Source organism: Peromyscus leucopus, chromosome 3 (genome assembly GCF_004664715.2).
Source record: "Peromyscus leucopus breed LL Stock chromosome 3, UCI_PerLeu_2.1, whole genome shotgun sequence".
Taxonomy (NCBI): Eukaryota; Metazoa; Chordata; class Mammalia; order Rodentia; family Cricetidae; genus Peromyscus; species Peromyscus leucopus.
In genome coordinates this window covers 148,839,734-148,860,853 of record NC_051065.1, presented here as the reverse complement: position 1 = coordinate 148,860,853, position 21,120 = coordinate 148,839,734, and the positions used below count along the sequence as shown (strand labels likewise).

Genomic DNA, 21,120 nt, shown 5'->3' with positions numbered 1-21,120 from the left:
CCGTGACTTACTGGTACTTTCATATCTTGCTTCTCCTGGTGGTGCTGGTATCTCTCTCGCCTCTGCCTTTCTCTTCCTGTCTCTGTCTTGGATTTCCCACCTACCTCTAAGCTGCCTTGCCATAGGTCAATACAGATTTATTTATTAACCAATTAGAGCAACACATATTCACAGCATACAGAAAGATCCTACAGCAGGGCTATGTAGTTAGTTAGACCTTATGTAAAAAATAACCAACTTAAATAAAAAAATAAATGAATGAAGTGGCCAAGGTAGAGTCTTTAATAGTATATCAGGACTTCATGAATTTAAACATACTGAACGCATCTAAATGCATTGCATTTTTTTCTCTTGGTTATGTTTTCAGTGTCTTGTCTTTGCTTGATGTAAACCTCCCAAGCTGTCAGTGCAATCATATTGGCATAATTCTAGTAACCTTAGAAGCACCCTCTAGCATCATCCTCTAGCAGCATCCTTTAGAAGCACCCTCTAGCATCATCCTCTAGCAGCATACTTTAGAAGCACCCTTTAGCATCATCCTTTAGCAGCATCCTTTAGAAGCATCCTTAGCCACATCCTTTTGCTGTACCCTTTAGTAGTGTTCTTTAACAGCATCCTGTTTATCTGGTAGAATGTAAGGTTCATTTTGCAGTTCCTACAGAAAAAACAAACAAAAAACAAACAAAAAAACCATGGTATTGAATTAGGCCTAGAAGAAATAGTTGCCCATTTTAAGGCAGGGTGTAAAATATTTATGAAGAGTCTTTATTCCAGTTCCTTCACAAACAAGAAAAACTCAAGTTCTAGAAAATGTTACTGTATTGAGAACAGGTTTCAAGTAAAAAAAACACTACACCAGGCTAAATGATGGAGTTTAAAAGCTATTATAAAGTTATGGGATATGCCAACAAGAAATATTGAAACTAAACATTTTCTCTTTGTAACAAAAATTAAGATGCATTAACTTGAGAAAAGACATTATAATTTAAACCAAGTAATAGAATTGTTATTACAGCAAAAAAAAAAACCTCAGAGTATAATGCATTGCATATGCCTCATGTTTTATAAATAACTTGTAATTTACCATCAAATGGCATCATGTTATTTCAAGGTTTATGAGCATACTTAATTATAACTTGCTATAAAAATACATGAATTATGTGAATTGTGCCATTTATTATTGACAGCTTCATCTTAATATACCCTTCTCCTCTGATTAGGAAGGATTTCCTAATAAGAAAATAAAACCCAAGCCAAGGTAAGCCGTGAGTGACAGACATGACACCTAGAAGTGGCAGTGATGCCAAGCTGCTCAGAGACCACAGACTTCAAAAGTCAAAGGTGTGTTGCCGTGTCCCCTCCATAAACTGGTGCCATTTTAAAAGATTGCTTGTGAGAACATGGTACTGTCTTTTATACTGCTGGCAAGAGGTTATATTTCTTTTTTTGTTTGTTTTGTTTTTTCTCTATTAAGGTTTTTTTTTATTTTATTCATTTTATGTACCAATCACAGATCCCCCCTCTCCTCCCTCCTCCCACCCTCCTGCCATTCCTCCCAACCCAACCCCATGAACTTTAGACCAACAGCTGTGGAGCCTCCATGGGACTGGACTAGGCCCTCTGCATAAACCAGACAGTTGTGTAACTTGATCTGCTTAAGAGGTCCCCTGGCAGTAGGATCAGGATCCATCCCTGGTGCATGAGCTGGCTTTTTTGAGCCCACTACCTATGGTGGGACACCTTGCACAGCATTGATGCAGGGGGAAGGGGCTTGGACCTGCCTCTTCTGAAAGTACCGGGCTCTGCAGACTCCTCAAGAGATTATATTTCTGAATAGATGACATGAAAGTGTGTGTAGGATTTTTTACAAGACTGTAGTTTTAGCAGACATCATATAGACACATCAATTAAAACATGTCTGCAGGCTCTGGAGAGAAGGTTCAGTGGTTAAGAGCACTGGCATCTCTTCCAAAGGGCCTGACATGGCAGCTCACAACCATCTGACACCCAGTTTCAGGGGATCTTATACCTTCCCTTGACCTCTGCACGTACCAGATGTGCACACAGTGCACAGAAATACATGAGGTCCAACATTCATACACATAAAATTAATAAAATAAATCTAGAACAACAAAACAAAAACACATCTATAAGGCTTCAAAGAATGTGCATAGTGTGTGGACTGGGGTGGAATTTTATTGGTTATATTAAATTGGTTTAGTCTAGGCACTAATTCCTTCATATTTCAATGTAGGGTCTACCACAGTGGGTGGTATCAATTGTCTTCAGAAATGTAAGGGAACAAGTAGAATTTAAGTGAAAAGGCAAAACATGCTAAGCTCTTGTTAACTTAGGGAATCCATAGCAAAGACACTGTTATAGAAATGTCTAGGAACTGATCTGCTTTAATCTCACTAGACATGGCAGGAGAGTCATGAGATAGCACAAACAAAATGTGCCTAATCCCAAGAGCCTCACTGTGGACACGCACTGCCCTCACTCCTGGCTACAGGCCTTCAGGCTTTCTGAATTGGTGAGTGTGACAATGCCACCAACTTAACTTTCTCATTTTGAAGGTAGTTAATGTATAAATGGTTTAAATGTCCTCTCCATCACCAAGATCAGAAGATATGTCTGTATATCTGTTCTCTTGTGTCTTGGGCAATATTAGCTCATGCAAACCGAATGCAATCACAGAAGTTTCTAGTACTAGTAAGTACTTTTGCAATGTGAGGGCAAGTGTTTTTTCTTGTTAACTTTTTAAGGTCTGTCTCCTAATCTTGTTGTTGGTTTTTTTTCTCAACTCCCAAATATTCTCCCTGTGCTCTGCAACCTTACTTTCTGCTCCATGAACTGCTTTCCTTATTTTCTTACTTTCAATTACCCTACCTTACTTTTCTATCTGTAAACACTCAATAAGTTCTTCAAAGTTGTGTAAAACCCACCCAGGCCGTGTACTCCCTTTTCCCCCAAGGGATGGTCTATTCAGGTAAAGCAACTTGTGCTTTTTTTCCCCTGGAAGTAGTATTGGATATTGTTCCTATAGCAAAACCCACAAAAGGTACGAACAATCTCTTTTCAACCATTAAGATTTAAAAATATAAAGATTAATTTTCATTAAAAATATAAAGATTAATAAAGTGTATAGTTTTAAGATCAATGCTGAAGCACCTGGTCCACACTATCCCCATGAATCTGACAGCACAGATGTTGGTACTTCCAACTCACTGGCAAGACAGCTGAGGTGCAGGGCAGATCATCCAGGTGGCCACGACCACACAGTTCATTCGGAACTGAGGCTCCGGTGACCTGGAGACTGACTGCTCCACCCACTTCTCAAGTTCTTCACTCCAAGTGAAATAGGTTTGAAAACCATTTCCTCTTTATGAATATGTGGGGAATGGGATATGTGAGGAGAGAATGTCCCTCCACCAGGAGGTAATTAATCCCTCCATCCACAGCCTTTATTTTTTTAATTAGTATTCACTCAGGCACACAGTGTGTACAGATCAATTCCAGACTTCCATTTGTCTTTCCCAGGCTCTAGTAATCATAGTTCTACTTCCAGTTGACTTCTATTGTCTTTCTGTGACTGGCTTGTTTCACTTAACATGGTATTCTGGAGTTCCATCATTGATTGCAAATGACAGCATCTCTTTATGGTTTGTAATGGAATACTGCTTCATTGTGATACACATTTATAGCACATCTGCTCCATGTGAGATGATTCCTTCTCTACACAAGTGTTAAGTTCTTGTCCGTGGCTGTGACAAAAACATCCTGACAAAAGCAACTTAGAGAGAAAACTCATTCTGACTTGAGCTTTAGGGGTACAACATGGCGGAAAATTCAAAGCAGCAGGACCATGAAGCAGTTGGACACATCACATCTGCAGTCAAAGCCACCTGGGAGTGTGAACTAAGCATGCAGACCAGTGTTCAGTTTACTTTCTCCATTTTCACAGTCAAAGGAATTGCGCCACCTGCAAGAGGCGGGCTTTCAACCTCAGCCAAGGTAAGCAAGGTAAGAGGGGATGTCCAGAGGCCCATCTCCTAGGCCATTCTGGATTCTGCCAAGCTGACAGTTTATTCTAGCCATCACATCACAGTTCAACCTTACACAGTTCTCCCCGCCTTACATCGGCTGCTCCCACTCAGCATTTACAGAAGAAATATTTTATTTAAATGTGTTTCAGACTCTCTGCTCTTTAGGAAACTTCCTTTTATTCTGCTTATCTAGCAGACATACACTGCCATTTTCTCCCTTTCAGATCAACTGCAAAATTCTCTCCTGTTTATCATGTTCCCTTGGGCCTGTATGAAGCTTCTGCCCCACACAAACATGGAGACAGATGGATCTCAATGCTCTCATTCCCAATCTAGATGAATAGTTGTCATTCTAGAATTTAATTTCACAGTGACATTGGACACAGACAGTCAGAAACTCGACAGCGGTGACCTCACAATTTATGATGAGTGATCAAGTAAACTTTACTAACTTTTGTCCATCCTGTCTTAAGAAATCATCCCTGGAAATGCTTGTTTCTAGCATGTAAAAAACAAAAAAACAAACAAACAAACACCCTAAAATTAGGTTACAGTTTGTATCAAGGTGTTATAAAGTAAGTCCTTTATATTTTTAATTTTGAATTGTATTGTTATGGATGCTTTGGCATGAATTCACAATTCTTGGGACTCAGAGACCCACTCACCTCCTGAGATTCCTCCGTCTTGACTTGTGCTCTATTTGACTGCCTCGGCCGGTCACTTAGACAAGTGTTCCTTGTGCCCTTGTCTTGGGTTTTTGGCTTTTTTGTCAGCATCTTCTGAGTATTGACATTCATTCCTACAGCCTGCACAGGGACCTCAGGTATCCAGGCAGCTTAACTTCAGCATGCAATAAGAAAGAGTGGATATTTTCAAGATGCTGTCCACAAAGAAGCAATATAGCCCCAGGTATGCATTATGACCCAGGACATCGATAGTTAAGGACAGAGGTGATTCACATGTAAGTAATGACACACAGTTAGGATTCAGACCAAGAACAGAATACTTGGATACCTCACCAGAACTTCCTAAAACTATGTGTTCTTTCAGCTCAGCCCCCTGTCCTTGCCTCTACTCCCGCCTGTCTGTTCCTCATGTTGCTCGGTTAAGGCAGCATAATTTACTCACTGACTAGCTAGGAAATTAAAACAAACAAGGTTTTGTTCCCTGTAACCTTATCTCTCAAATAGGCTGTCACTCGGCAACCTCTTTCCAATTCCATCGTGAATGCCCTGGTATAGAACCCACGCCACTCACTCCACTCACCCCGCTCACTCCGCCATCTTCTGGATTATTTTCTTGTCACCCTTCCATACCTCAGTAAGATTGATCTTTTCAAGGAACAAATCTGAACTTTAATATTGCCAAAGTTCTTCTTCGATTTAAAGCCAACTATCTTTGCCACCCTTCTAGACAATCAGGCATTTCTTTCAGGACAAATACACTTCATTTTATTAAGCGCACCATCACTGCTCTAGCCTCCTGAGCTCCTCCATGTGGATGTCATTCTGAAGCTTAGAATGCCCTCTCCCCCATCGCCCTCCCCTGGCTAACCACCACTCATACTTCACAGCTTACTTTCAGATGTTCACTTCCTCCCAAATTGTTTCCAGGAGCCCACATCTGGATGTTGTGCCTCTAGTATCTGCCCTCAAGGAGTCTTCAGCTTCTCTAACGATAATGGTTGGCTACTTCATTTGCCTCACTTGTAAAATTTGTCCTATCCTCTGCCCCATAAGAATGTTAGAATTTTTGTTCATTCTTGCTTCTACTTATCTGACATTCCATCGCTAGGTTCTAGTCAGGGAGGATCAATAATGGTTAGAAATAACCAAGGAGCTCCAAGAATGAGTGGGTGGATGCATGAATTAATAAAATTGTCTGTAGGATGTAGAGATTAGAGAGGGGAATACCGGACAAAAACGTTGGATGGCGAAGACACTTAGGGTCTTTGTTAGGCACAGTAGACGGGTTATTTGAAACTTGTTACTTTTTACTGCCTTAAAGTAGAGATGTGTGTGTGTGTGAAGGCTAAGGTCAATGTTATTTTATATTGAGACTTAGAAATTCAGTGTTTAGCCTAGCCTGGCTGGCCAGCAAGCTCAGGATACTGCTGTCTACTGTCTTCCAGCACTTGGATCACAGCTAAGCATTAGGAAACTTAAAAACAGTCATTTCTCCTGGCTCTGACGCTTCGTTTGCAACCTAGTATATAGTATCTCTAAAGTCAAAACCTGCTTACTAGGTTGGCTCAAAATCCTTTCTACAGGAGGCTGCTGAACGTGGGCCTGACGTTAAAGACAGGCCGTATGTGGTCCAGAACTTGCTGGCACACTCCTTTGGAGTGAACTGTTCAAGCCTCCTTGGTGCTGCTTAAGCTGCAGCCTCCTTGCCAACTGTTCAATCCAGGCAGGAGCCCAGAGCATCAATAAAAGACATTGCGGGAGGCTGCGGGGGTGGAGAAGCCGATTATCCGCTTTATTGTAAAAACTAGAAAAAGTGAGCAGTAACTGGGAAGTGGTTAATCCTTGTGGAATTCTGGCTAGCCGGCCAGGCATTAACCTTGGCAGTAATTAGGCCATCAATGACCCTTTCAGAGAATGTTCAAAGACCTCAGCTTTGTTTTGAGAACTTGTGTGGGTTTGCACAAGGAAGAGCAGAAAGCCCAGCTGCTCCACACCATGTTCAAGACCAGATCTACGGTGAGGAGCAGGGTGCAAGACGACGGGGTCTCCGGTCCTTTCTGCAGCATGGGGAAGCACAGGCTTCCACACCCAAGCCTGGCGGTGCTGCTGCTGCTGCTGCTGCTGCTCCCAGACACCTCCACACCACAAAAGCCGTGAGTTCCACAGAACGCGAGAAGCTTGAATTTAGTTAGGGTCTTCTGCTTTCCTTTTCTATAAAACCATCTCCTCCTTTCTCGCCTCTGAGGTTCCTTACAGCTCTGAGATTTCCCAAATCCCCATCATTCATTCTTCCTCCTTCACTCATTAATCTCTCATTCACAACTTTAATCATTTCTCTTGAGCTCTCTGGATTTCGGAATATCCAACCCCCCTGTGACGCACCACTTTCCTGGATGCTCCTGTTAAAAGTCTTCAGAACCCCGAGATGGTGTGGCTCTGTTGATGCTTTATCCTTCCTGCTGCCTCCTTTACATTCCTTACCCTGTTTGATAAAGACACACCTCTCCACAGTGGTGCTTTGTCCTGGGATTTACAATTCCCTAGGAATGGTTCCCAATGTTGACGTTGATGCTGAGAAAGTAAAGGACTTTAGTGACTGAACAGGACTTTTGTGCAGATCAGCTAGTGTTGATGAAGTCTGTGTTTCAAAGAAACAAGAAAGAACCAAGGAGAGTAGACAGACAGACAGCTAGGGCAATATTTGGGAGCATTGGCTCTGGGTAATCCAGGGCAGGTCATATAAGAGACTGTGCAAGAAATGATGACAAAGACATAATTATTCTCGACATTTACTTGTGTGGGTGGCTGTTTTTCTTAGTGCTTATATTTACACAAAAGAAAAATGTTATTTGTTTTTGTGAGGACTATCCAACCACAGATCATCAATGTTCACTGAGGGGTAGGGAGGTGGGGGATGACACTATTCTAAATAAAGATGAGCTTTGAAAGTATTTTAATTTTCAATCTACTATATATGAATCATGATTTTGATTTTTTGGTAAGTTGTATATTATAACTTCTGAAAATAATTCATTCATAAGAAAACACTGATGCAAAGTTATAGTTACACATTTAAAAGAAGAGTTACTGTTATATTTACATACCCATGGGTTGAGTATATCAAACATCCAGGGTGGGTAACCCACAGGCATATAAATTTCATGTAGAAGTATATATGTGTATATACCTGTTAAAAAATTAAGAATTGTTCATGAGCTATTTTGAAGCATAAGAAAATCATAGTATAAACTTCTAGGTAGTTAGCAGCACAGAAATTAGAATTTTTGATTATTACAAAAAGAATTTTTTCATTTTACTATTTACTTACTTACTTAATTTGGAAGCAGGGTCTTGCTATGTTGGCCTGGCAGGCCTCGTGGTAATCCTCCTGCCTCAGCTTCCCAAGTCATGTAGCACTGTATCTTTCAATATATATTTTTAAATAGGTGATAGTACTTACAAGATTTGATTCTATGGAGAAGTTGAAACCTAATTTAAGAGAAATTAAGCCTTATTTTAGAATGTCAAAAGAGTATATTTGCTTATTTAAAAATGTAATTAAAAAAAAGAAGTTAACTTGAGAGTATGTAAGAGGTTCATGGCATTTAAAAAATGGTCTTGAGAGTTGCTGTTTGAAACCGGAGTGTCTTTAGTAGTATGTCATGGTATTGAGAAACTGTCCGCCCTGCTTCTGAGTTACCTGTGGGAGCCCATTCTCGGCTTCCTCGTGGCTTTACCCAGCAGGTCCACATAGAGGATGATTAGGACCACGGGCCTGAGTGCAGGTGTCTGAGATGGTCTGCACTTGGTTGTGCTGGGGGAGGAGGTCTTTTGCTCCACCCCTTGGCGTCTCTATAAAAACCCTGGGGCAAAGCCAGTCGGGCCGTTGGAAAAGGTTCCAGGCCCTCTCGAGGCTATCCTTTATTTTCTATCTGTTTATCTCCGCAAGATTCTCCGCTATAAATCCTTCTATCTAATATTTCCTGCTGATTGCACTCAAGAAAACTCTGGGGAGCTGTGGGGTTGGTGGGTAAACGCCCCACAGAATGGCGCCGTGAACAGTGACTAAAGAAAAAAAGAAAAAAAAGGGACTAAAAAGGGGGGAACTAAAGACAAATGAACAGGGACTAAAGACAAAGTAATAGGGACCAAAGATAAAGGAAAATAATAGTTTTATTACAGAGTTTTTGGTGAAAGTGTGAGTCAGCCCTGCCGGGGTTTTATCCTCGAGAGAAAAGGAAAGCGGACTGGAAGGATGTCCGATGCTGCAACGAAATTCTCTGTCAAAATTTTCTATCTTCTATCCCTTTCTCAATTTCTATCTGTGAAAAATAAGTATAAGGTATAGGGTAGTAATATAGTGTAGGAAAAACTTAGAAGTGTAAGATCGTGTAGGAAAAAATAAGTAAGGCAACTAGACAGAAAAACTCTTCAAATTTCTAACTTTGGGGGCTATGAACGCAAACTGGGGGAAAAATCTTTCTTTGGGCTTTTCGGGTAGTAAAAAAGCTCTTCTTTGAGCTTATGGGGAAGAAAAAGTTTCTTTTGGAAGCTTTTGACCTGGGGACAGCTGAAATGCTAAGTCTAAGCGGCAGGAGAAAGTGATTTCTCCCTGAGGCAAAAATGTGGATGTAAGAAGTCAAAAAGTTTAAAGTTGGGAAGTTTTGGGAAAAGTTGGTCTTTCTCCTGGGGGGAAAAAAAATCTTTCTCTTAAACTAAAAAGCTCTTCTTGAAAAATTTGGGGGGAAAAACTCTCAAAAAAGCTTTAATCTTTCTTGCTGGCGGTGGTGGCACACGCCTTTAATCCCAGCACTCAGGAGGCAGAGCCAGGTGGATCTCTGTGAGTTCGAGGCCAGCCTGGACTACCAAGTGAGTTCCAGGAAAAGGCGCAAAGCTACACAAAGAAACCCTGTCTCGAAAAACCAAAAAAAAAAAAAAAAAAAGCTTTAATCTTTCTCAAAAGCTCTCAGACTTAAAAACTAAAGCCTTTAACTTTCTCTCAGAAGGACAAAAATTAGAATCACCTGAAGATATTAGTATGGGGACCACCTGTGATTAGCTCTAAGGGAAAACAACAAACTTAAGACAGCAAAACCTCTCCAAGTTCTTTCAAGCTTTAAAAATCCTCCCTGCAATGCAGGAGGCAGGGACAAGTTCCTAAAAACCTCTTCTAAGCAGTCTCTTCAAGCTAGTAAAAGACAGTGGGTCAGAATACCCTGAGGGAAATGCTTGGGAGAGTGGGTGAAGACCTACAGAGAACCCAGAAGGGCAGGAAACTTTACCTGAGAAAAGCAAAAAAGCCAAGCTTTTCAGTTACAGACAAGCTGAGGCATCAAGGATTTTGTTTGAGCTTTTCAGAAGGTGCTCCTAATCGTCCTAATGCAAAGATCCCCTGAAGCAATGCAAACTGTTAGCATTGTATCCTCGCTTCTGAGCAAAAACCCAGAGGCGACTGGCCAGCATCTCTGAGTTGGAGTGCATTTCGGGGATACTAGGGTTCCTGCAGTTGTAAACTTCCTGGAGCACAGAGCTGAGGCAGGAAGGTGCAGGACCCAGGGGAAGATTGCTAAAGAACAAACAAAGCTAAAGCTGGTGGGAACGGCACAGTTGTGTGCTTTCCTACAAGTCCAGGATTGATAGGTTCACAAATGCAAAAAGAAATCTGAGAAAAGCTTTCCTATCAGAGTAAAGACCTTTCTGGGAAAACAGTAAAGCTGAACTGTGTCTGAAGCAATTGTGCTGCTGAGTCAGAATGCTGTCTGGGGAAAGAGCCCAGCCAGGGTAGAACAGAACTATCCAGGAGTAAAGCTTGCTTTTCTGTCAGAGAAAGCATCTCTTTGAGAAAAGCTTTGTTTCAACGGTCTCCGAGATGAGGGAGTGTAGCTCTGAGGAATGATTGCCTCTGGCATAAGCTCTGTCCTTGAGCACCCAGACAAGCAAACACAACCCACTGGGGGACTGGGCCTGGTGAAGGCCTGATGAGGCAAAACACCTGTCCTAATGTGAGCTTAGATATGGCAAAAACCTCCCTTGCTAAGTTTGATTTATGAACACAAACTCCACAGACCCCGAAAACAGAAATGGACAAAAAGCTCCTACCTTCAGTAGCAGGGAAAGCCGCCACTCTAGTGTCGGAAACTGTTTCTGGGGTAGAGGGGATAAACTGAGACCAAACTTGGTACTGTCTGGGAGAAAGACTCTGAAGAAGCAGAGGGGACAGATTCCTCCCCAGAAAATGCATGACCTGACAAAGGTGCTAGAGTTTGAGACAGATTCAGGGGGAGAAAAAGAAGCCCCTACCTCCAAAGGCAGCTAGCAGAGGTACAGAGCCACAGACAGATACCTGAAGCTCTGCATCTGGGGGGGAAGGAACAAGCAAAATGAGAATAAGATCAGTGGGAGAAAATCTCTCTGAAGGAGCTATGGAAAAGCTGTTGTAAATGATCTTGCTTTTCACTGACTGGCTAAAACAAACACAAGCCCCGAGGAAAGTTGCTATCAGAAATTGCCCACCTCAATGCACGCTAACGAGGCAGGTGTGGTTCTGATTTGGGGCCAGTGTCAAATGAAGGAGAGACACCTGTTGAAGCCAGCTGAGGAGAGAATAGGAATCTCCCAATGTCCCATAGCTGAAAATGTAAAATGCTTGTTCAAATCTCCCGTTGCAAAAACAAAAAACTTTGTTCAAACCTCCCCGGCAAGAATTTGTAAGCAAGTCTGGTTAAAAAAAAAAAAGAAAAAAAAAAGAAAGAAAGAAAGAAAGAACTTAGAAGTTGACTTTCAGACCCAAAAAGAACTATGGGAAATGACTGACATAAAGGAAGTGATATTATGGACTGATATAAGGGAAATGCATTCTGGGGAAAGGTAGTTTTTCCGCTAAAGATGGCGACATTGCCCAGAAACACTTTTGTCAGCTCGAAAATACGTTCATGGTAAACTTAAAATACAGCTTTTAAAAGAATAAGGAGGAAAATCATCTAAGAGTTTAAGTGTCAGTTCCAATGAAAAATTTAAGGGATATGGAACTAGGAGCTTCACGGTTTGGGGGCTCCGTTGGTAAAATGCCTTATTTACCCTAATAGCTGTGCAAAGTTTTTACGGTAGCTGGATGACAGAAAGCTCCCTATAAGAGCAAACAAGTCACCTTAAAATCCTTAAAACAAGGGAAAGCAGTTTATACACTGAACGTTGTCTTAGATTTGAAGAAACTTATGTTGAAATTAATGTTCTTTGCCTTTTGAACAAACTACCTGCAATGAGTAATTCCTTTGCAAATCTAATAAGGAGACAAGGAAATAGGCATTCAAAAAAGAAATGACTGCTTTATAGATGGAAAACAAACTTCAGAAAATCTAGCTGTCTTACAAAAGAGTTGCTTCACCTGAAAGTTCCTTATAAGAAATCAATGCTAAATATTGCAGCTGCTAATAACATCAGGAGTTAAAGCTAATGAAGTGAAAATACTAAATCCTGAAAATGCTTTTTCTCAAAGTAAGCTAATGAAGGATAGGTTTCATGAAAGAACATCTATGTTCTTGACTATTATAATATTATATATTATAATATAATATTATATAATATATAATAATATTATATAATAGTAACAGTTTTGGTGAAAATATTGGAACTAACAACAATCAAGTCAAATTCAACAAATTCAAGACGCTATTCACAAAAGAAAGCTGCCATGCTTTGTGGGCCATATTAGAGCTCACTCCAATCTTCCTGGTTCTTTAGCTGAGGGTAATGCAATGGCTGAGCATTATCCCAAGTGGAAATGGCTCAACAGTCACATGCTCTTCATCAAAATAGCAAAAGTTTAAGTTGGAAAGATCCCTGCTCGGGATTATGGGAGGGTCCCGATCCTGTGTTAATATGGGGCCGAGGGCATGTTTGTGTTTTTTCACAAGAGAATGAAGCTCAGTGGTTACCGGAGCGTCTGGTAAGGAGCGTGGAACTAACAAAGGTCAGCTCCAATGATGTTCCTATAAAGGAACCAGAATGAAAGTGGCTTGATTAGTATATCTGAGGTTTTGTCACTGGTTAATGCAAACAGTGAGGAAATAGAGTTCGGAGCTGTGCAGCTTTTAGCTTTACTAGCTCCTTTAGAAAAATACTTTATATCACCTAATAGCTGTGCAGTATTTGGCGAAGAGCTTTACAGCAGCTAAATACGGTAATTTCACGATCAGCGTGAAGTGAAGTTTTTCGGTAGAACCAAAAGTACTCCTGTAATAGAAACGTTTGTCTGAATTGAAGCACTTAGGGGAGCTATTATGAATTTGGGTGAAGGGACAGCCTCTAGTTAAAAAACGTTTACTGCTGACAGTACATCTCTGCCAGTTTGGAAAGGCTGGGAGAACTCGGCAACTTTGAGGTGTGGCTTTGTCCGGAGAATGTTACAGTCCCCTGGCAACAAGTATCACAACTCTATAACAACACTCACAAAATCCCAGTGTTGTATAGAAAAGCTGACTATAAACTCTAAACTTTAGAAATGATGTACATACTTCCTGTCTAGTTAAGAGAATCTTTCTAATAGAGATGGTGATAATAATTAAGAGTAAGAAGTAGAAAAAGATGAAAGTAAGATATGTGAGTTTGTAAAAATTCTGTCTTGTTAGATCTGTGTTAAGAAATCTTTAGGTGTTTGCTAAGTTAAATATATGCTAATGGTAGCCCTATATAAGTTTGTAAAATGGATCTATAGAGTTCCTTTAAGAATATAAACTTGCAAGAAGTATCTAAGGTAGTCTTAAGACATGTAGTAATAAGCTTGTAAGAAGTAAAGATACTAGTTGTATATAAGAAGTAATAAGAAATATATTTGCTAAAGTAGTTCTATAGTTTCCTTAAGGAGTATAAATAAGTAGATGTTAATATGTTATATGTGAGTTTGTAAAAAAAAAAAAAAAAAGTAAATGTTGAATGTGAGTCTAAATGCTTTGCAAGGCAAAAAAATGTTATATGTGAGTTTGTAAAGTGTAAATGTTAAGTGTGAGTCTATTCTTAATGTATATGGTGAAAGAACCTGAGACACAGAAGGTTAGTGTCCCAGTAGACTGCAACCCGAGACTAGTGTCCCAGTAGACTGCAAAGTAGGCATTCTGAATGGTTTCAAAAGCTCCAGAAGCTGCTAAGAAGCTAAGAATGGTGGATGCCAGAACCAGCACAACAAGGCATCCAAAGCTGAGATCCGTGGAAAATGGACGCAACACAGAAAAACCTGAGCTAACATCAAAAAACGGTGCGGTTTATAATATTACTGTAACTAAAAAGGTCTCCAGCGTGAGAATGAAAGTTGCAGATATCCTTGTTTTAACTAAAATTGTTAACTGCAAAATGTTTTGGTTGTAAAACGTCTCTTCATATTTGGAAGTGAAAGCCTGATACCAGAATTTACTTTTTTTTTTTTTAACTTAAAATGAGATAAAACTGCAGAAAGATTTTTGTTGTGGATTTCTTCATATTTGGAAAGCTAGTACCAGAATTTATCATTTGAATTTTGAAACTTAAGAAATGAAATGAACAATTGAGATTTCATTGCAATGGGACAATTTTGAGCTTACTTATAGTAATGACCTAGGAACTGTTTTCTGGAATTGGGTTAAAAATGGAACTGTTTAAATGAAGAAATTTATTGACTCAAGATGCAGTTTTGTGTATGCATATATGCTGGTGATTCATGTATTGTTCTGTGTCAAGAATGCAATTGTTTTGTGGAACTGTTTATGTAAAAATGGAATTAAGTACAGAACTGGTTTTGTGTTACAAAAGGAACTGTTTAAATATAAGTTTGGGTTCCTCTAACTAGGTTTGAGATTTTGTTTAAAAAATTATAAAGAAAAGGAGGAGTTATGAGATTGAATTATGTTCGCAGAAACCTATTGATATTAATGCACCCTGGTTTTGTGGAGTTAATGAAATATTTAAGTTTGTGAATACATCTAAGTTCTTCCTATGTTGTTAGCAAGAAAATTCAAATGATTGAGTTAAAGTTGTAAGACGGAGAAAATTGTTAACTATATATAGCACCATATATGCTAATTCAAATGGTTCTGTTAAGAGTTTGCTTTGAGTTGTAAGATTGAGATAATTGTGACTATGTATAGCAATATTTATGTTAACCTGTTAATGGTAATGATGAAGCTAAGGGATTCTTTAAGTTTGTAGTCGCCTTAAGAATTTTTGGTTTAGAAAGGGCTTGAGGCAGCTAAGACTGCTGTAGTCACCTTGGACCTAATTCAAAAGAAATACCATCTTTATCATCCTCTACTCCATACTGGGAGGTGTAACAGTTTGGAGATTGCTGTAAGCCATTAATAGTTATTTTTTTTTATATTAAGAAAGGGGGACCTGTGGGAGCCCATTCTCGGCTTCCTCGTGGCTTTACCCAGTAGGTCCACATAGAGGATGATTAGGACCACCGGCCTGAGTGCAAGTGTCTGAGATGATCTGCACTTGGCTGTGCTGGGGAAGGAGGTCTTTTGCTCCACCCCTTGGTGTCTCTACAAAAACCCTGGGGCAAAGCCAGTCGGGGCCCGTTGGAAAAGGTTCCAGGCCCTCTCAAGGCTATCCTTTATTTTCTATCTGTTTATCCCCACAAGATTCTCCGCAATAAATCCTTCTAATATTTCCTGCTGCTTGCACTCAAGAAAACTCTGGGGAGCTGTGGGGTTGGTGGGTAAAAGCCCCACTGTTACCAGAGGATGGACTATGTTTGAATGGAGGTTTTTTCTACGTTTAGAAAGGCAAACACACATGATGCAAACATCCAGGTTGGGTAACCCACAAAGACTTTGTTATCTGATTGCCACAACAGAGACTCTCCACTGTCTGTTTTCTCTCGCTGTGTGACCAAGGACGATGGGTGATAACTGGTGGAACTGTGGTGGGACATAGTGATTTTGATAGCAACAACTCCTTCACTCTCCTCTAACTGTATTCCTCCATCCCCAGAATCTACATGGTGTTGGTTCCTTCCTTGCTCCACACGGGCACCCCTGAGAAGGGCTGCCTTCTCCTCAGCTATCTAAACGAGACGGTGTCTGTGAGTGCTTTCATGGAGTCTGTCCAGGGAAATCAGAGCCTCTTCACTGACCTCGTGGTTGACAGGGACTTATTCCAGTGTGTCACCTTCACTGTGAGTGTAGCCACTTGGCTTATGAACCCTTGACTCAGAGAGCAGGGATCTAAGGTTACCAAGATGAAGCATTGCCGAACTGGGTGGAGACAGTGGGGCTGGCGGGGGCGAGGTGCTCAATAAAGAATTCAAAGGTGGCAACCAAGTATAGAGATTCAGTACCACCTCATCTGTTTCATCTACGTATTATAGGCATATTGAAAATAAATTCAATAATCAAAGAAAAATTCTATTAGTCTAAAAAAAAAAAAAAAACAACCAACAGCATGCAGTAGAGAAGGGGGAACTGTGACTTTTACTTAGAGTTAAAATTATGTTTTAAAGTTTATAAAGCAAACCAGGTCAAGGTTAATCATAAGCCACCTCCTATACCTCATACTCTTCTAAGAGTAAAAACTGTAGAAACCACCTTGGGCATGTGTCCAAAGTCTCTTCAGAGCTGGATATACGGAGGAATACTTGTAATCTAGTCCTAACAAAATACTTTCTTTTTCCATAGTGTTAAGACCCCGAAGACTTGTTTCTACAATGTCCTGTTAGTATATAACTACTTGGTCAAACATAGTGTGTAACTGAGTCCAGACTTCACTGTATTTTGCATACAAATCAAGATGAGATTCCCAGTCACAACTTTTCTTATTAGTGTATTTTTCTCTACCTTATGCTCGGGGGTCTCCCCGTTTGTAAAATGTCAGAATTCATGCATAAGCCAACTTCCAGGTCGAGAACGAGGGGGTGAAATTCATCAAAAAGGTCGAGATCTCCATTGAGATGTAGAACAGGGAGAGGAGGGGCTGGAGAGACTCACTCCATTTCAGACTCTCTTCCATATTTCAGATCCCACAGTCTTTGTCCAATGAGGTGGTGTTCCTCACTGTCCAAGTAAAAGGACCAACTCAGGAATTCAGGAAGCGGAACACAGTGCTGACTAAGAACAAAGAAAGCCTGATCTTTGTCCAGACTGACAAACCTGTCTATAAACCAGAGCAGACAGGTACAGTGAGCCCCACAGTCAGGACAGCATCAAAAAGGAAACGCTCTTCCCTCTGCCTGTTCCTCACAGTCCCTGTGACCTTGGTTCCTTAACAGTTTTGTTGCCCACCCCCCATAGGACTGGTCAGTGGCTCATCAAAAATATTTCTATTTCAGTGAAATTTCGTGTTGTCTCATTGGATAACCATTTTCACCCCCTTAATGAATTGGTAAGTCTCCTAATATTTACATGAATTGTTGTTTGTATGAACAATGAACTGGCCAGGACTCTGTTTGGGTTATTGAGGAAGGAAGTGTTGAATAGCACTACCAGTGATTCCTCACATTGCAAGATGAAAGGATCTTCATTTAAAACACGATCCCAGGTCAAACAGTAGGGGAAGTGTTCTGTCATGACTGGCACTCAGTTGCTTGTCATATAGTTAAACTTACCCTTGAGTTTCTAAATAGGAAGAGTAAGAAAATAAACAATGGACAGCTGTCCAAAGATCGAAGTTCAAATATTTCTTAGAGATTTAAATCTTTTTTCAGACACACTGAAATTTCCACTATGAAAGAAGTTGCGAGTATTAAATTTATTCCTTTGTGAGGATTCACACCTCTTTCTACCACAATGCATCAGACCAACTCTCCATTCTCACTTGAGTTTTCCACTACATCTTCCCATCTTTAAAAGAATCAATTCTCTCGGGTTGGGGATTTAGCTCAGTGGTAGAGCACTTGCCTAGCAAGCACAAGGCCCTTGGTTCAGTCCTCAGCTCTAGGGGAAAAAAAAGAAAGAAAGAAAACAGAAAAAAAAAAGAATTATCTTTTAACTCCAGAGACAAAAGGAGATGCCATGACCCTGGCTTTTCTGTCTCTCACATCTATATGTACTTCACACAAAATCATGTAGGCTCAGAAAAAATACTATTTCTTACTACCTGAATTGTTACAACTTGGCCAACATCTGTAAACAAGACCATTGCAGTAACCTTGATATTTGTCTCTCAGCTTCTACTTTCACTCTACCTAAAATCAAATATGATATCTACCACTCTGTCAGGTTAACATGTATGTGCAATATATATGTGACAGGCATATGTGTGTATATGTGTACATATATATATATACACATATATATATATCAAACCCTATATATGATGTCATCATATGTGTGTGTGTTTTGTTTTTCCATCTATCCTTTCATCCTTAGAATGAGAACAGACAGACATATTGTTCTTTTCTACTCTGCTATGTTCTCAGCATCTAGAATGACACAAAGCATATAAGTAGATGTGTAATAAATATCCCTTTCCTATTCTTATTATATCCTACCCTTTCTCATTCTTAGAAGCACCTAGTGATGCGTATTAATAATTGGGTTCAAGAATAGTTACTTCCAGCACCACATATTTATTTTTCTGTCTGTAAAGTTGTATAACAAGGGAATATTCTTAACTAGGATGCTGCAAGCTTTTAGATAATATTAGTAAACCCTATTTCTAATAATAGCACATGATATATATCCATGGCTACTAAGTTCTTAATATCACCTATTAGTGGCTTGAAATGAATTAAAACTTGGGTAAAATTTAATTTGGTAGACTATATATACAGATATATGTGTGTCTGTTGAGCTATTCCACATATTTGAGAACATTATATAATTCTTTATTTTCTTTCAGATTCCTCTACTGTACATTCAGGTAAGCAATGCAAGTGGTCCACAGAAGAAAAGCAGTTATTTCAGGGGAAACCTTCTTTCTGCCAGAGACTTTGGGAAAGGGAGAAGCTCCCAGCCAACCAGGAATGGACGGCTGGAACTCATCTGCACTCTGAGCCCTTCTCATTTACCCTCTTTATGGATAACATGGAAGCTTTTGTAGATTTCTTTCATAATCTCTGATGTTCTTTGCACTTTTATGATTATGGTTAATTTATTACAGGACCCCAATGGAAATCGTATTGAACAATGGCAGAGTTTCAAGTTAGAACGTGGCCTCAAACAGCTGTCCTTCCCCCTCTCCTTAGAGCCCCCTGAGGGCTCCTACAAGGTGGTGCTATGGACAGAAACAGGCAGGACCGTAGAGCACACCTTCTCCGTGGAGGAATTCGGTATGAATCATGGAATCATGTCCTTTAGAGCTGAGACCTCTAGAGCACATAGTTTGAGTTTGTTCAGATTCCTTTTGCTTCCTATGGATGGTTTTGGGCTTGGAGTAGAATCAATTATGTTTAAGTCCAATGGGGTATCAGTTCTTTGTGAATAAAATTTCATTTAGTGTAGTTGTTTGTAGTAATACTGAATGACCAAAATAAAATATTGTTTCAGTAGTGAGAGGGGGAAGGAAGAAGGGAAAGGAAGGAAGTGAAGAGAGAGACAGAGAGACTCTTTAAGGTCACAGTGAACTCTCATAGTGCCTTCATCAAAATCTGTATTTGAGAATGAAGTAAGTGTGGATAGATTGGAGAAGGGAGTTGCCTTTACAAAATCCCAGAATATCGTTAGGGAATTGTTACAAAGAACTAGAACATAGTCAAGCCTTCAGATCTGAAGAGCGACTCCTAACCTCCTTCATTGCGGTCCACAGTGCTTCCCAGGTTTGAAGTGAAAGTGACCGTGCCAAAGACAATCACCATCATGGAAGAAGAGATCCACGTGGTGGTGTGTGGCACGTGAGTTGATGGGAAGAGCAGCCGCACTCTCGGAAGCAGAGTCACTGCTTGAGACACTCGGGCTGATTTCCCCAGGAGCAGGGGCAGCATGGGGACTTCAAGTCCCTTGGGAGTGTTCCTAGCTGTATACCATTCTTCTCCTGTTCCTTTCTTGTGCTTCCTTCTTGTTTTCTTTTATGTCTCTATCAACATTTCTATAACTGTCATGAGGTGGGGACCGTTTATAGAGAGGCCACACAGCTGGGATTGACTCTACAAGGGAGAAAGCTGAACACACATACACACACACACACACACACACACACACACACACACACACACACGCACTCTCTCTCTCTCTCTCTCTCTCTCTCTCTCTCTCTCTCTCTCTCTCTCTCGCACACTTTCGCACATGCATGCAAGTGTGCTGAAGGACCCTGTCTTTCCCTGTAGCCATAAGTGATACCAATACACTTAGGAGGGAGATAATGCATGCTCCTAAAGGAATTTCAGTCAGTAACAGATCACTTATTTGACCTTGCAAACAGTGGGTAACGAGAGTAGATTCAGAATCAAAATCATGCATAACTCATCAGGCTGCTTTTGGCTGTCCCCTCCCTCTCTGTACTGCCGTTTTCGTTGAGATCTTGAACATGTTCTTTCAGGATGGTCCCTTTGAATCCAGAAATGTCTGAAGGATCTTAGGCCCCCCAGAGACCTGTAGCGGCACTAAGAGAACAGAAAGCAGAAAGACTAGCGCTGCCTTGAGGCTTTACGTGTGGCACACATGCTATCAGCTCCTTCGGAGTCATGGCCTCCGAGTTCCCTGTAACTCCTGACCAAAGCTCTTGCAAACAGGGCAGGAAACAAATACCCTTGAAAACAAAATAATCACATGTGACATTAATGTCACAACCCTATTCCTTTTATAAAAAGTAAACAAGCATATACATAGATTTATACTGAGGACACATTTTTATAGTTTGGATTCTTAAGTCGTTTTGTAAATGTTTGTAGTTTCTATTAAGTTTATTTTGTGTATGTTGGCGTTACTTTTCTCTTAAGAATGTAAAATCATGCATCCTCTCTCATATGTGGATCCTAGCTTGTAATGCTCATATGAGTGCATATAAGTAGGGCATGAATGTGGGCATACAACATGAGACCAGGAGAAGGGAAAAGAAGAGAAAGAGAATACCTGTGGCCCGAAAGTGGAGAGGCGAGAGGAAGGATATGGGCAAGAAGAATTGGGGTAGAATCAAAAAAATTGCTGTTTGAAAATGTCATAATGAAACCTAATACTGTGTGTGTCCTAATTTAAAAATTTTTAAATGAAACAATCTAGTCAGCCTTTGTAACAAAAACACCTTTCTAAAGACTGACTGTACTAGAATTTTAAAGTTAAAAACGGAGTACAGTGGTATATGCCTATAATCCCAACACAATGGAAGCTCTGGCAAAAGGATGGTGAGTTCAAGGTTACCCTGCTATAAAACTGTCTCAAAATAAATTAACTTATAATAAAAAAATCAAAATTAAAAAAAACCTGATAAAAGAAGAGTGGCGTGAACTTCAGCACGTGGCCTGGAGGTTTTCTGAGTCACAGTGACTT

The 21,120-nt window shown here is 40.3% G+C and overlaps 1 protein-coding gene and 1 long non-coding RNA gene across 2 annotated transcripts in view; one reads left to right on the top strand and one right to left on the bottom strand.

The window, feature by feature from the left end:
- Positions 1-259: 259 nt before the first annotated feature.
- On the bottom strand, positions 260-5,828 carry LOC119087670. The gene is made up of 3 exons (XR_005091182.1): positions 5,625-5,828; positions 4,712-4,886; positions 260-655 (listed from the first exon to the last, which is right to left on the bottom strand). It is a non-coding gene; the product is annotated as an uncharacterized LOC119087670 (long non-coding RNA).
- The window catches only part of LOC114700719 (alpha-2-macroglobulin-like), a 50,064-nt gene continuing 34,568 nt past the window's right edge, over positions 5,625-21,120 (top strand). Inside the window, 7 exon segments of the mRNA XM_028880404.2 lie at positions 5,625-6,885; positions 15,695-15,878; positions 16,716-16,872; positions 17,028-17,080; positions 18,539-18,559; positions 18,800-18,968; positions 19,445-19,529. Coding sequence (XP_028736237.2) covers positions 6,647-6,885; positions 15,695-15,878; positions 16,716-16,872; positions 17,028-17,080; positions 18,539-18,559; positions 18,800-18,968; positions 19,445-19,529 — 908 coding nt within the window. The 5' untranslated portion in view covers positions 5,625-6,646.